Source organism: Mastigoproctus giganteus, chromosome 11 (assembly GCF_048544385.1).
Source record: "Mastigoproctus giganteus isolate SK-2022 chromosome 11, ASM4854438v1, whole genome shotgun sequence".
NCBI lineage: Eukaryota > Metazoa > Arthropoda > Arachnida > Uropygi > Thelyphonidae > Mastigoproctus > Mastigoproctus giganteus.
Window position 1 is genome coordinate 55,638,108 of NC_143585.1, and position 17,583 is coordinate 55,655,690.

The 17,583-nt window shown below is 38.4% G+C and overlaps 1 protein-coding gene across 1 annotated transcript in view; it reads right to left on the bottom strand.

Annotated features, from left to right (window-relative positions):
• Iswi (nucleosome-remodeling ATPase imitation SWI) overlaps positions 1-17,583 on the bottom strand; it is a 473,510-nt gene that overhangs the window by 245,291 nt on the left and 210,636 nt on the right. The window contains exon 9 of the mRNA XM_090385082.1: positions 15,542-15,610. Within this exon, the coding sequence (XP_090241208.1) occupies positions 15,542-15,610 (69 nt within the window). The remainder of the gene's footprint in view (positions 1-15,541; positions 15,611-17,583) is intronic.

Consider the following 17,583-nt stretch of genomic DNA (forward strand, 5'->3'; position numbering starts at 1 on the left):
AAAAGGCCGATTCACATAGATAAAGGTAAGCTGCAGCCATTATCAACCCACTGCAGAATGGAAGCCTCCTCAACAATTCATGATGAGGGAAATGGACCATAACCCAAGAATGGGAGAGATCTGTCTACTTCTAACTTCCATGGAAGAATTGAAAAACAGATATTCCCGAACCTACCAGTACCTATTACAACTTGGTGCAGATACGTCGATGACATCTTCCCCGTCAATCCCATGTGGCTCTGAAGCAACATTGCTAGAGTATTCTCAATTCCTTGTCAGTGTTCATCCAGTTCACTCTAGAGTTATAAGTAGACGGATCTCTCCCATTCTTGGATGTCCTGGTAAAACGTGTGGGCCCACATCTAGAAACCTCAGTATACCATAAGCCAATGTGGTGCGGACAGTTCACCAACTACAGATCTGGCCATGCCCCTAGCCATCTCAATAGCACTGCCCGGACTGTATTCTCCAGGGCTTGGAACAACTCCAGCACAGATGAAGCTAGGCACAACAAGATTTCCAGAGTGAGGACAGACTTGATCAATTGTGGTTATCCAACCCACATATTGGACAAGTGCTTATTACAAGCACAGGAGCCCACAGCCCACTCGAGACTGCCATCAACTCAGGACAATGTGCCTATTGCCTACATTCCCTACTATCCAGGCATGTCGGGCCGGATCTCGAAAATCCTCAGAGAATACCACGTAAAATGCGTGCAGCTGCCTGGTAGAAACTTATGTTCTCTAGTTTCCAACGTAAAGACTCCGGTCACCCCTCTCTTATGCAGCAGTGTAGTATACTGCATAGCCTGCAAAGATTGTGACAGCTGCTACATAGGAGAGACCTCGAGATGTCTTCAAGACCACCTTTCAGAACACGACAGATCGATTCGCCTTGCTGAGACTGACCAGTCAGCAATCGCAGAACACTTCTAGTCGACCCACCATAACCTCAATCCCAAGCGTGACTATGAAGTGATTGACCAGTACAAACATTTTTGCCACCGCCTCTGATTAGAGTCACTTAATATATTGTGTAATTCGAGAGCCATGAACCGCTTCAAAGGCATGAGACACCCCATCTTGGAGGCAACTATTTTAAGTCTAGATAAGTGCTGGAGGCAAAACTACGCACGTCCATGCAGCAATAGTGAACACCAGTTTAATGGTTGAATGGCCTACCTCGTTCCCTTGCACGCACAACTCTGTGTCCATTAATATAATTTTTTATCTCTAAAGTGTCCATTCTATTTGTTGATAAAGAGGCACATTCAGCCTTGAAAGCTCCAAAGTATTTATAATTAAAGTTAGATTTTACTGGATTTATACATTATCATTATTTCCTATACATTATGGATTCCAGTACAACAGGCCCATTTACTCTCATAAATGCAGGGATTTGAAGATGCACAGCACCTGTGTTGGGAAATCATATACTTCATATCATTAGTAATCAGCTCCCCTCGTGTTAAAAACAAAAGAGATTACATATGCATCTCTAACATAAGTTCCAGTTATGGGAATTCTCCATGATTCTGCAAGACATTCTTTGGGAAGTGAACAGAAATATAAAACTTATTTAAAGGCATGTACAATACAATGCTACCACATGTGCTACACTAGCAAATTTTCATTTACAGCTCCATTACATTTACTTATAAATGTTTGCCTGTAGTTGGTTGTTTTAGCAGTCTTTTCAAATCAGACAAGTTATCACAGGTCATGGACCCAATTCAGACTTTGAAAATTCGAATAACCCATACTAAAATGAATATAAAACCCTATATTGTTAATCAATGAACAGTTGTGACCCTGAAATATATAGCATTTTGAATAAATCAAAATCAAATTAATGAGGATATACAAAGGGTACTAGGAAAGTTTTGCAATATGACGCAACAATGAATCACAGGAAGCTGCTTGTTGCTGCATGTTGAGACATGTTCATACGTGCATAGTAGCCGCCGCGCCAAGTCGATGGGCTCAGTTATTCATTAGTAGTGAGAGTGTAAAGTGCTTGCGATGGCATCGTGGTCACGAAATGAGATAAGGACAGTTTTGCGGTATAATTTTGTGCGTGGTTTAACCATAGACCAGTGCTTAGAAGAAATGACTCTTGCACTAGATGATGATTGTCCACATCGTACAACGATATTCAGGTGGTATAGAGAATTCCAAAGGGGAAATTTCACTCTGGAGGATTCTGAGAGGCCGGGAAGGCCACGAACGTCAGTTACAGAGGAAAACGCTACTGCTGTGAGGAAAATGCTTGAAGAAAACAGGCGAGTGACCTACCAACAGATAGAGGATACTTTGGGCCTAAATGCACCAGCAATTCGTTCGATTCTGCAAGATCATTTGCACGTGAAGAAACTTTGTTCTCTCTGGGTGCCGCATCAACTGACTGAAGAGCAGATGACACGACGTGTGACTTGGTGCCGGGAGATGTTAAAAAAGTTTGATAAGGGACAATCTCGGTATGTGAACAACATCGTGACAGGTGACGAGACTTGGCTGTACTATTACGATCTGCCGACCAAGGCTCAAAACAAAGTTTGGGTCTTTGATGATGACGACACACCCGTAATTGTCAGAAAATCCCGATCTATAAAGAAGAAAATGATAGCTGTATTTTTCAAATCGAGTGGAAATGTGGAACGTGTCGTTTTGGACACGCAGAAGACAGTCACAGCTAAGTGGTATATTGAACAATGTCTGCCTAAAGTCATTGGATCTATGAAGAACCTGCGGCCAAAGTCAAGAATGGACACCTGGTACCTCCATCACGATAATGCTCCAGCTCACCGCGCCAAAGCCTGCACCGAATATTTGACCACGACAGGACTGAAACTTCTCGAGCACCCTCCCTACAGTCCAGACCTTGCTCCCTGCGACTTTGCACTGTTCCCGCATGTGAAAATGAAGCTAAAAGGGAGGCGGTTTTCCAGTGATGAGGACCTTCTACGGGCTTGGGACAACGAGTGTGCTTTACTCCCTAGTGAAACTTGGCAGAACTGGTTTAAAGATTGGTTTCGGAGGATGGAGAGGTGTATTGAATGTAGAGGAAATTACTTTGAAAAAATTAAATAAACAAAGCTGTATTGCAAAACTTTCCTAGTACCCTTTGTATGTGCTGTTACTTTACTTTGCATCAATAAAACAAAAGTGATACAGTAGAAAGTTGGTTATCCAGAATAATTTGAAAGGCTGATTTTTTTTTTTTCTTCTTTTTATTAATGGTAGTATTTGAGACAAAAGTTTATTATTCTACGAGAGTATTTCTATCTGTATTTTTACATCGTACATCTTGTGAAATGATGGATTAGGACTAATGGGTTTTTCTCGAAAACCATGAGCAATAGTTTAGTCATTTGCTTCCGTGAACCCAATTTTCCATGAAATATTTTGTTCTCTTCATTTCATATTATGTTTACTTTAGTTCCAGATTCAGTAAGAATAATATTGGCCTGAAACTGTGCGATTTATTATTTTTCTTGGTAAAATGTCAATGAAAATAAACAGCACTGAAATGGGCAGAAAACCAGTAAGTATGCGACATAATCAAATTGATATTATCAGTACCGGACCCAGATCTATCAGCGCCCTGTGCGAGAATTTTTGGTGTGCCCTCTCCAATAGCCAATTAAGTTTATGCATTATATTTTTACTATTAACTGAAAAATACTTACTTTTTTAAAATGTATGAGAGCCCCTGGAGATTAGAATCAAATATATTATTTATTCATTCTTAGGTTCAAATTTCTTGAATCGGAACATAAGATTGACTTCATATTGCGACTTGAGATTTACAGCAAATTAGTAAATTTGCGGGGAATTTTGCACCCCCCCCCCACATTTTAGCACCCGCACTGCTTGATCGCTTCTGAATATTATTAAGGAATTTGACAGATTTAGCAGCAAAAAAAAAATAGGTTACAAGCGAAACAAAAAACGATTTTGAATGTAAAAATTTGAAAAAATTTGAATGTAAATGTGCAGATTTTTACGTATATTTAAAATGAAATAAATTCACTTTTTTCACGCTTTTTAAAGTCTTTTTCTTTTATCTTAATAAATTATAACAGAATTTATTTAATTTTACCTTATGTTTGATTATCCAGAAAATTTTGCTATCTGGAAGAGGTCTGACAATTATTCTGGATAACTGATGCTCTACTGTATGGTGTAAAGCAGTGATTCCCAAACTTTTTTTGACTCGCGAACCCCTTTCAAATGTAATATTTTTCATCGCGAACCCCATTCAACATAATATTTTTAATGCGAACCACTAAGCCTATATTCTCTAAAATCGTATAATATTTCTGAATTTTTATATTAAAATATTTCCAGTACTACGTTTTTATAAGCGACATCGCATAATAATAAAAATTATTATTAAGTATTATTTATACTTTGTAAAGCAGCTATTAATAAGTCCAAACTAGATTTCAAACAGGGTAAGAGAAGAAAACTTGCTTTTACTCCAAATGGTATCTGAGCATTCTAGTCTCTTGCAAAAGCTATTGGCCGCAATTTTTGCCCATCTCTGACAAAACTAGATGGTTCTGACAAAACTAGATGGTTCTGTTGCCACATCAGCTAAAGATAAAGCTGACCTACTAGCATCCTATTTCTTAGCATCAGATGAATCTGATGCTAAGAAAACTCCAGGTCCTGATGGTATTTCTCCACTTGTTCTCTAAACCTGCGCTCCTGAGCTTACTCCTGTTTTGTGTAGTCTTTTTTCACTTTCCTGTTCCAAAGGTGTTTTTTCTTCTGCTTGGAAATTTGCTCATATCCAGCCAGTTCCTAAAAAGGGGTGACAAATCCCTTCTATCCAATTATCGTCCCATTGCGATTACTTCTAATCTTTCCAAAGTAATGGAGAAATCAATTAACGACCAAGTTTTAAAACTATCTGGAAATCTTTCATCTGATCAACGATCGCCAGTATGGATTCTGTCAGTGTTGTTCCACTGGTGATATTCTGGCTTATGTTGCCCATCTATAGACAAATTCAATGGAAAAGTTTGGCGAAACTCAAGCCATTTCATTTGACATTTCAAAGGCTTTTGGTCATGTTTGGCATAAAGGTCTTCTAAATAAGCTTCCATCCTATGATTTGCCAACTGCTCTTTGTAACGGGGTATCCAGTTTTCTGTCTAACTGCTCACTGCAGGTGATGGTGGATGGCTCTCTGTCTTCTAACTTGTCCACTAATGCTGGTGTTCCCCAAGGTTCAGTTCTTTCTCCCACTCTTTTCCTCTTGTATATTAATGACCTTCTTCCATCAACCAGAAATCCTATCCATAGATTTACCGATGATAGCACACTGTATTCCACATTCCAGTTTGAGAAACCGTGCCCTGCTCAAACAGCTTCAACTTCTCGAGTATCCACTGTCAAATCCTTAAATGCTGATCTCCAGATAATTCTCCAGCGGGGCAAAGATAACTTAATTTCAATCCTTCTAAAACTCAGACCTGTCTTATATCTCGCAAAAAGGATTCTTCTGCTTATTCCTATGCTTATCTTCAATGACGCTCCGATTTCTGGGCAAGATCTTGGGGATTACCTTGACTTCTAATCTCTCTTGACATAAAGCACATTACAAATATTGCTTCCTCTGCATCTAATAAACTGGGTTTTCTCTTTCACTCTCGGCGTTACCTTTCTTAGAAACAGTTGTTGACTCTGTAGAAATTGCAAATCCGCCCTACCATGGAATATTGTTCCCACATCTGGGGCAGTGCCCCGAAAACCTCTCTCAGGGTTTTAGATTCCATTCAGAAGAGGGCAGTTAGACTAATTGATGTCTCATCTCTAACAGAGTCTCTCCACTCTCTGTCTCATAGACTTTGTTTCTGTTACATGCCTTTTCTATAGATACTTGCATGGTACTGTTCTTCTGAATTGGCTTCTATAAATCCTGATCTCTTTCAAAGCAATCGGAACACGTGCCAAACCAGTCAACATCATTTTGCCGTCGAAGTTCAAACTCACAGAACCAACTTTTCTTCTTCCTCATTTATTCCAACTTCTGTTTTCAGGAATCACTTTCCTTCATACGTATTTCCTGAAAATTACAATCTATAGAAGTTCAAGTTTAATGTCTTTAATATCAACAAGTATTTTCTTTCAACTTTTCAACCTTCAACCCATTCACGATACTAAGTACTATAGGTTCTAAAAAAAAAGTACCTATACATAACAATGATCCTTGAGAATGAAAAAAAAAAAAAATAGTATGAAAAACATTTATTTAACATGATATACTGTAAGACAGTAAACTAATTATAAGGAACTATGGGAGATGTGGTTTCTCTCTTTGGCAATTTTTACTTTTTATTTAATTTTATTTTACTTTATTGTTTATTATTAGTTATAGTTTGTAGTTTACAATAAAATATCTATGTAAATCTAAGCAGAAGCCATTACAGAATTTTTACTGCGAACTCCCTGAACACTTTCGCAAACCACTGTTTCGGAACCGCTGGTGTAAAATATGTTTATCAATGATGAATATTTCCACTGTTTGCTTATCTGTTTTGTTTCTGGACCACAGTGATATATCCAGCATCCATCCATCAACACATTTCAGTCAAAAAAAATCAAATTTCTCACTACGAAGCTGCAACGGTTGTGCAGAATACTCTTTCCTGTGGAGTTTGAGGTATCAACAAAGCTTGGAACCCATCAGGCTGCCACCTTTAGACATGCAGGAACTCAGATATTATGGTGCAAACAAACCCATGACTAATGTTCACTTTATATGCTATAAATTTATAATCATATATCTGTCCTTATCTTCCTGCTTTAGCCACAATAGCAGGGTCTGTGGCTAAGATGAGTCTTCCTTCTCTTGGATCATTGTGCACACTGCTCTGCTCACACCTGAACTGTCTTTTCCAATTTTTGACCATCTCATATGATGGGCAATCCTCACCATATACAGCTTCCATCCTCTCATGGATTTGTTTTGTCTGATATTTTATGAAGATATTTTATAAAGGATCAGACCTAAACATTCTCCAGCACTTTGTTACATGTTTCTCATCTTTGGATAAGCTCTGCCAGGCCTCTTGAAGAGAACTCCTCACTACGAGCAGTAAACTATGATTCCACTTTACAAATTACTTCCTCATTACTCTGAAATCTCCGGCCCCATAATAGTTTCTTTGTTTTAGGGAAGAGGAAAAAGGCTGAAGGTAAGAGGGTGGTAATGTGGGTGCTGCATCCCACGTCTCGCTGTATTCATGGCTCTAGTTCAGTAATTGATGGATCTAGATAAATAAATAAATATACATTAATTTATGACTTAGTAGTATATACAGTGGCAGACAAAAAAACTGCATCACCTTAAAAAAAAGTAACATTTGTAGTGAAACGTTATAAGATATTGTTTGATTACACTGTTTGTCGCAAAGCAAAGGCATTGCATCAGACAGTAATGGCAAGGTATTGACTCAGCCGTTTCTATAAATATGGCGCTCATTAGTATCCTGTTTTCAGAGGGTGTAAGCATGGCTCCATATGTTCAGTTGACACCAAGTAAAAAAAAAAGTGTAGCTATTGCTCTATCCAAGGAAGGGCTTTCTACGCACGCTATTGCTGATAAAATAGGCTGCCACGAGTCAACAGTACCCCGGGTGCTGAAATTAAAGAGTGAAATCAGTGATGTGAAGAGAAGACCTGGATCAGGCTGTAAGAGAGTGACTAGGCCTTCCTAAGATCGATATTTGAAATGGTTATATCTTCGTAATGCCATGCCAGTGCTCCTGATCTAAAACTGGACTTTGAGATGACTAGTGCTGAAACAAGTTATGTTTCAACACTAGGAATGTGGTGTTGCATGCCTATCAACCCAAGAGAAGCCTTTGTTGACTAAACAAATGATGAATAAGTGACTTGCTTAGGCTAAAACGCATGTTTCATGGACAAAAGAGCAATGGGACATCGTCATCTTTTATGATGAATCGAAATTCAACCTACATGGCTTGGATGGGAAGCGATATGTCAGAAGACAAAAATTGAAGGCATACCATCCTGACTGCATAACACTGACTGTAAAGTTCCCCACCAGTCAGATGGTCTGGGGTGAATTAAGTTTATAAACGGAACGATGAATGCAGAAACCTACACTATCTTGGAGGAATGCCTGAAATCCATTATTAGGGATCACCACACAGATGTCAAAAACTGCATTTTTAAACAGGACTCAGCACCTTGCCACACAGCAAAATTGGTAACTTTTATGCTATTTAGATTTAATGATGAGTTAATCTTCTTGTCTTACAAGGCTTTAAACATACTTACCAATGTTTTCCCTAGTATGACTGCACCCTTAAGGTGCAGTCATACTCAGAAATGCTGACATTACAGTGTTGGACTGGCCCGGCAACAGTTCAGATTTGAAACCTACTGAAAATTGCTCGTACATATCATCTAAAATTGCTCAGAAGAAGCCAACAAGTAAGATTCAGCTGCAGGAGGGCATTGTAAGGGTGTGGTACCACAAAAAAAATTTTTTTTTTTTTCCCTTTTATATGTAAACCCCAAACACAAGAGGTATTAGAACCTATAGTACTTAGTACTGCTTGGGTTGGAAAACATGAAAGAAGATATTTGTTGACATTGGACTTGAACTTCTGTAGACTAATTTTGAGGAAATACATATGAAGGAAGGTTGTTCTAGAAAACGGCAGTTGAATGAATAAATGAGGAAGATGAAAAGTTGGTTCTGTGAATTTGAAGTTGGACAGTAAATGGATGTTGGCTGGTGGCAGCACGTGTTCGAATTGGTTTGAAAGAGAGAGCAGGAATTTTAGAAGCCAATTCAGAAGAACAGTGCCCATGGAAATATCTGTAGAAAAGGCATGCAGCAGAAACAGAACATCTATGAGACAGTGAGTGGAGATTAATGATTCTGTTAGAGACGAATCATTAATTAACTTAACTGCCCTCTTCTGAACGGAATCAAGAAGAATGAGAGAGGTTTTGGGGGCACCACCGTAGATGTGGGAACAGTATTCCATGGTAGGGCAGATTTGCGATTTGTACAGAGTGAACAGCTGTTTGGAAGAAAAGTATCGCTGTGAGCGAAAGAGAAAACCAAGTTTTTTAGATGCAGAGGAAGCAATATTTGTAATGTGCTTGTGCCATGAGAGATTAGAAGTCAGGGTAATCCCCAAAAGAGATATATCGTTTTGCCTAGAAACTGGAGTGTCACCAAAGATAAGCATAGGAGCAGAAGAATGCTTTACGCGAGATATAACACAAGAGTTTTAAAAGGATTGAAATCAACTAAGCTGTCTTTACCCCATTGGAGAATTACCTGGAGATCGGCATTTAAAGAATTGGTAGAAGATATTCGAAAAGATTGAAGTTAATTTAACAGGGCAAGGTTTCTCAAAATGGAAAGTAGAATGCAATGTGCTTTCATTGCCAAAACTATGGATAGGATTTCCAGTCAATGGAAGAAGGTCATTAATATAGAAGAGGAAAAGAGTGGGGAAAAGAACTAAACCTTGGGGGACCCCGGCATTAGTGGAGAAGTTAGAAGACAGAGAGCCATCTACCATCACCTTCATTGAGCGATCAGAGAGAAAACTGGATAACCAATTACAAAAAACAGTTGGAAAAATATAAGATGGAAGCTTGTTTAGTAGACCTTTATGCCAAACACAATTGAAAGTCTTTGAGATGTCAAGAGTAACTGCTTGTGTTTCACTGAACTTATCCATTGAATTAGCCAATAAATGGGTAGCATAAGCCAGAATATCACCAGTGGATCGACACTGGCGGAATCCATACTGGCGATCATTGATCAGATGGAAGGCTTGTAGGTAGGTAGTTTAAGAGTTCGTGGTAAATTGATTTCTTCTATTGCTTTAGAAAGAGTAGAAGTAATTGCGATGGGACGATAATTGGATGGGACAGATTTGTCACCCTTTTTAGGAACTGGCTGGATATGAGCAAATTTCCAAGCTGAAGAAAAAACACCTTTGCAATAAGAAAGTGAAAAAAGCGGCAAAGAACAGTTGTAAGTTCAGGAGCACAAGTTTTAAGAACAAGTGGAGAAATACCATCGGGATCTGGAGCTTTCTTAGCATCAAGATTCGTCAAAATCCTTCTGACATCCTTTTGATGGAAGACCACAGGAGGCATTGAATGGAGCATGTTGCGAATGGTGAGAGGTGTTTTACCAAGATCATTAATACGTGAGTTGGAAGAAAAATGGGATGCTAGCAGGTCAACTTTATCCTTGGCTGAAGTGACAACAGAACCATCAGGTTTGGACAGATGTTGGAGCAGATATGGGCAAAAGTTGCGGCCAATAGTTTTGGCAAGCGACCAGAATGCCCGGCTACCATTAGGGCAAGAAGCAAGTTTTCTACTCTTAGCCTGTTTAAATTCTAGTTTGGACTGATTAATAACTGCTTTACAATTGTTGCGTGCTTTGGTGTAGGCAGAAAATGAAACTTATGAATTAGAAACAAGCCAATTACAATAAGCAATATTCTCTTGAACAGCCGTAGCACATTTATTGGAAAACCAAAGTTTAGATAAAGGATGAGATTTTAAAGTGGAATGTGGGATAAAGGATTCCATTCCTGCAAGAATAATTTCACCGACATCAGAAGTTTTGAAACAGTAATCCGACCATGGTAAAGAAATCTCGCAGGTCATCCCATTTTGCATTCTTGTAATGCCAAACAATATGAGGTTGGGAATAGCCATGAGATAAAGGCTCCATAGGAGAAGAGAAATCACCAAGTTGTGATCAGAGGTGCCTAAAGGACCTCTCACTTCGACCGTGTACTTAGAAGAGTTGTTTATGAGAAAAAGATCAAGCATGTTGGTTAGGATTGTCCGGTTTTCTTGTAGGTAAATGAACAATCTGTGCAAAGTCATTAGTAATTGCAAAAGCCTCAGCATCTCGACCAGCTGGGTCGGTGTGACTAGAAAACGGAAGCCAGCTGGAGTTGTGAACATTAAAATCACCAAGGAAAATTACTTCACTGTTAGGAAACTTGCACTGGAGAAAGTCAAGTTGCAAAGAGAGGAAGTCAAAGAGCTCCAAGTGATTAGTGGAGTTGGAACTCCAAGTGATTAGTGGAGTTGGAAGAACGGTAGAGACAACAGATGAATCTGACAGAAGGAGATAAAGAGATTTTGAGCCAGAGAAGATCGAAAAGAGGAGATTCCAAATTATCAAGTCTCTGACAGGGAATATTGGAAAGGACATATGCACAAGTACCAACTTTGAGACGAAAGGAATCATACAGCGAATAATTTGGCCAACTGAGATTGGCAGTATTTGAATCAAACGACAACTGAGATTCTGTCAGAAAACGTACATGGGGTTTGGCAGACTGCAAGTGGAAATGGACATCGTTGAGATTAGAATTGAGACCATGTTTATTTGTGAAATGAATTAGGAAGTGTTTGGGAGGTTTAGTTCTTTTCGGAGATAAGCTTACTCTATTAGTTTGACAATTCATGGTGTATTCAATAATAAGAAAAAGTGGGTTAGGGGAAGAGATGCTGTATGAAGTAAGGAAATTTTTGGATATGGCATACACATGGTAAGAATATACCGAGATCCTTGACATAACATGGCCTCGACAATGCCCCCAGCATACACACTACTCAAACTCCCTCCAGTCACTATCTGGCAGAGTACAGGTAGCAAGATTATACACTAGCTGATCCAGAAGCCTCCTAGAGAGTTACCAATAGGTTCGGTCCAGTGTAATAACTAGCAGCCAGCCTGTGAACACCGTTTTAGAGCTGTATCCTCAAAATGTAAGGAACATTGGATCTCGCCACGATGTTCATCATAACCTCAAAAGTCATCAATCATACTGCATGATAGAAGAGATGGGGAAGGGTTGACCGGAACTTAGCTCTGGAGACTAAACATGGGTTCCACCACTTCAAGGGAACCATATATCCAGAAGTTGATTAACACTATGGCAGATTGTTGCAAGGCTGTAATTGCAATTCGAGGAGGAACAACAAAATATCGAGGACTTATTTTGTTGATTTACAGTGCATAATACTATTACATTAACTTGTCATTTCAGTTTGTACACGTAAATGCAATAAAATGTATGTTTGGTTGTCATGATTGCCATTTGCATGATTTCTCATATTTCCATTAATTATGCATTTTACCCATTGGGAAGATATTTATGGCAGAAGGTTATCAAATTGTAGCAGAATACTTAATGATTTTGTAATAATCTTTAAGTATCCTGCTACAATTTGATTACCATTCAGAATGGCAGAAGGTTATCAAACTGTAGCAGGATACTTAATGATTTTGTAATAACTGAGAGCAAAGTGGAGGAGAAATTGTTGAAGTTAAACATAAGAAAAGCACCTGGGGTGGATGGGATCTATCCAGTTATATTAAAGGAGGCAGCAAAGCAACTAAGCAAACCCTTAGCCATAATTATGAGAGAAGAAAAATGCATCCCATGCATTTTTCTTCTCTGTTACAAGTCTCATTAGTTCATTAGATAACCATTCAAGGTTTAGGCCTAAATGGTTATCTAATGAACTAATGAGACCCGTAACAGAGAAGAGAAATGCATTGGATGCATATAAATTATCAAGCGACTCAGAAGCCTATAGCAGATATAAGCTAGTCTGTAATCAGGTCACAAAGGAGGTTAGGCAGGCGAAGGCAGATTGCAAGAAATCCTTGGCAAAAGATGCTAAGAAAAACAGCAAGGATTTCTTTACTTATATAAACTCTAAAAGGAAGGGGATGAATCTGATTGGTCCACTTGATATCGATGGTTCGACTGTTGATGATCCTGCTCAGATAGCAAACAAACTGAATGAGTATTTTGCATCTACATTCACACATGAGAAATTATTAAGGTTTGAAAATGACAGAAGGTTATCAAATTGTAGCAGGATACCTAATGATTTTGTAATAACTGAGAGCAAAGTGGAGGAGAAATTGTCGAAGTTAAACATAAGAAAAGCACCTGGGGTGGAGGGATCTATCCAGTTATATTAAAGGAGGCAGCAAAGCAACTAATCAAACCCTTAGCCATAATTATGAAAGCATCCTTGGACTCAGGGGAGGTTCCCGCGGACTGGAGATGTGGAAATGTATCCCCAATTCACAAAGGGGGATCGAAGAGTGACACGAGTAATTACAGACCTGTTAGTTTAACTTCTGTTCCGGGTAAAATAATGGAGTCACTGGTTAAAGGTGCATTGCAGGATCATCTAGACAAGACTGCAGCAGAAATTCAGACACAGCATGGGTTTGTTAAGGGAAAGTCTTGTCTGACAAATTTGATAGGATATTATGATGTGGTTACAAAGGAACTGGATGAAAAAAATAATTTTGATATCATATATTTGGATTTCAGGAAAGCTTTTGACACTGTTGCGCATGGAACACTATTGTACAAATTGGAGCAGAATGGTATTAAGGGTAAGTTGCTACAATGGATAAAAGGATGGTTAAGTGGGAGAAGACAGAGGGTGGTAATCAATGGGTGCTGCTCTTCGTGGACTAATGTTATTAGTGGTGTCCCACAGGGTTCGGTGTTAGGTCCACTGTTTTGAATATTTATCAATGATATTGATGAAGGTATATCAGGCTTAATGTCGAAGTTTGCAGATGATACAAAGGTTGGCAGGGTTGTTAATGACAGTAATGGCAGTGTGCTACTGCAACAGGATCTAGATAATTTGGGCAGATGGGCTAAGAAGTGGCAACTGAAGTTTAACCTTGACAAATGCAAAGTACTGCATATGGGTAGAAGTAACCCCACAGAAACGTACCAACTGTGTGGTACTACACTTAAGGTGGTAGAAAATGAAAAAGACCTGGGAGTAATTGTGCAGTCAGATATGAAGTTTTCTGAGCAATGCAGACAGGCTGCCAGGGCAGGTAATGGGGTTTTGTCAATGATATATAGGAATTTTGGTAGCATGGAGAAGGAGGTGATTGTGCCTCTGTATAAGGCAATGGTCAGGCCACGCCTTGAGCGTGTACAGAGAAGGGCAACAAGATTGGTGAGTGGAATGAAGGGATCCTCTTACCAAGAGAAGCTCAAGTTCTGCAAATTGCAGTGGCTGGAGACTAGGAATCTGCGCGGTGATCTGATTGAGGTGTATAAGGCCTTGAATGGGTTGAGCACGCTGAATTCTGATGGGGTTTTGTCAATGATATATATCCATGATCAATGATCCTTCCACTTGTTCAGATTACGAACCGAAGGGGGCACAAATTCAAATTAAGAAAAGACAGATGTAGAATAGATGTGCGGAAATTTGCCTTTAGCCAGCGGGTGGTTAATTGCTGGAACAAACTTCCATCTGTCGTTGTGGAAGTTGACAGGTTAAATAAATTTAAGGAGGAACTGGATAGGCATTTGGAGGAAATGGTGTGATTTTTTTTTTTTTTTGGCTGATGCTGCATAAGCTCATACACTTGCTTTCTTGCATCACATGCCACTACTACTATGCCAGATCGTTGCAAGGCTGTAATTGCAACTCGAGGAGAAACAACAAAATATCGAGGACTTATTTTGTTGATTTACAGTGCATAATACTATTACATTAACTTGTCATTTCAGTTTGTACACGTAAATGCAATAAAATGTATGTTGGTTGTCATGATTGCCATTTACGTGATTTCTCATATTTCCATTAATTATGCATTTTACTCTTTGGGAAGATATTTATGGCAATTAGGTATAAAAGGTGGAGTCTTTTTATTGGATTTCATTCACACATTCCTGCAACCCACAATGCAGCGCAAAGCACATTATTGCAAAATTCGCAAGTGATGCAGTTTTTTTTTCCGCCACTATATATACATAATATTAAATTAAATCCCTAACTCAAATATTTCTTGATAAGGGTAAATACTTACTGTCAGTAAGTAAACAGGTGCTGCATATCTTACCTGAGTTTTTTTCCAATCTAATTGTAGACACTGTTTATAATAGATGGCAGTCAGAAAATAGCTTTAAAAATTGTAAGAGAAGAATGCACGTGTTAGCTTTAGCTTAACTATGCATTCTATGCATTGAACAAAATTATTCAGGTGATATATAAATAAAGGTAGAGAATATTTCTGGTTTAAAAAATAAGTTTTCTTTTTAATTTTTTATTTATTTTTTTCATGATTTTGACCTTTTCTCATGGTTTCTGTCAAGAATTTTTTTTAAAAATTGGATTTGATTTTTGACAATAATTTCACTCTAATGTTGGACAGTTAACTCAAAATAAGAACACATTAATATTTAAGAGCATTTATGCAAAAAGTGTTCATTTTAACAAAACTTAAATTCCATAAAGAGAAACAGTCCACATAGTGTGCCGACATTGGGGAAACTATCTGCAGTCCACTCGTGTTCAAAAATCTCACTGCTGCGAGCCAGAGTGCCTACAGGAACTCACACATGAAAAGATTAATAATAAAATACATAAACAGTCACGGTAGAATTCTAAAAAAAGTAAAAGGAAAAAAAAAAAAGGACTAGGTAAATCATACTTACTGCATGCAATCTTTCCACCAATGAATTATCACCTAAACAATTGTTTGTATTAAACCATGCATCAAAATCCTGCAATAGTAATTTTAAGATATCGTTACTATTTGCAATACAAACAAGAAGTACAATTGTCAAAATTTCTGATACAATATATCAATTTCAGTCATTTTCATCTAGTGTGTGTGTGTGTGTGTGTTGTTATTTGGTTTTTTAAGAGCATTAGCAACTAAGGCCATATTGCTCTGGGGATATGCGGTGGTCATTCCCTGACCTTTCCGCATCCTCCATATTTGGTGGTCACGGGCTTGAACCCCGGTCTAATCAAGAAGCGTGTGCTACACACTGCTGCTCCAGCCCATCTGGATACGGAGGCGCAGGTGGGCAGGAGCAGCAGTGCATGTATATGTGTGTGTGTGTAAACATTTATAATGTGATCTTGATCTCAAAAGGAATATAAGTGATTTCTGTTTCCATTTGTAAAGGAAATCACTTTGAAATTTACTTAATATGCAAAAATCACACTAAGCTATATATGTATTTATATTATATATGTAAAAGACAAATCTTCTATGAACATTATAATGTACACTATCTTATAATGAAATAGTATCATTAGTTGAAAAAATTCTATGTACTAGGGAATAACCTGTCCTGTGTGCGTATATGCACAAGCATGCATTTATATAGTATTGCAGAAATGTGGCTTACATCATTGCAATCAACTGTAAAAATCCTATACTCTTCATTAATTATTGCAATATCCATCATTAAATGAATTTTATGATTGCTGAGTTACGCAAAAATCAACAATTTTATCGTTTCTATTAGGACAGGAATTGTTATTACAACAAAAACAAGAATAATAACGTAATAACATTTACTGTAGAAAACTACAAAAATTGTTGACATTAATTTAAGATATATTGTTATTTTTGCTTTTGGTATTTGCTACCAAAAAACTTATCATAATTTTTTAATAAAATACATCCTTAATCTCTGTGAAAGCATTGCTAAAATTTCTGAAGTAATCAAAGTAACTGTATAGGATGGAACATGTAAGATCATGGGCAAGATCCTCATATCAATCACAGGGTGGATGTATGGCAGGAGGTTATGATTTGATTTTGGTAGTTGTTGGCGCATCGGCTTCTGTGGCCATATTGCACCTCCCAAGGTTTTTGCAGTACTTTGATCCAAGCCCGAGGCGGGAATCGAACCCGCGACCTTTGGGTTGCCGGGCAGGTACTTTACCCACTCGGCTAGCCCGGTCGGCGCAGGAGGTTATGATTAATGGTTACCCTTCAGACTGAACTCATTAGAATTGGGGATCTGACTGGGATCACTGTTCCAAAATTTGTTAAATGACATTGATAAAGGTGATACAGTGCATGATGTCAAAATTTACAGATGATGCAGACTGGGACTTACTTAATAATCAGTGCCAAGAAGTATTCCTTCAGGAAAACTTGGAAAGTTTTAAGAATGGCTGTTGGATTAAAAACAGCAGAGAAAGAAAGGGATTTGTGAGGAAAGAAAGGCATTAATGATATAGGTGGGCACAAAGTTCTCTGCAAAGGTAAATAGGCGGCAAGGATGGTCTCTCGTGTCCTATCAATGATTTATACATTTTCTCATAGAGATAGGGAAGCCATAGTCCCACTTTATAAGGCAATTGTAAGATCACCTGGAATACTGTATCAAAGAATTGAAGCTGCACCTAGGAAGGGAGGGGGGGAAAATAGTAACAAGTTCTTGATAGAGTCCAAAGATAGGAAACGTGCCCAGTAAGACTGGCAAAAGGGTTGCCCATATCAGGAAAAGGTTCAGGCATGTGGTCTAGAGTGTGGCAACTAGGGACCTGGCGGCACGGGAAGGGGGGGGGGGATGATTGAGACTGTAGAAAGCTTTATTTTAGACAGTGAATAGTTAATTACTGGAATAAGTTGCCTTCGTGGGTAGGTGATGACACCTATATGAGGAGGAAAACAGTTTATTTTGTTTGAATCGTGGAATACCTTTAACAAAAAAATGACAGAAGTCATTAA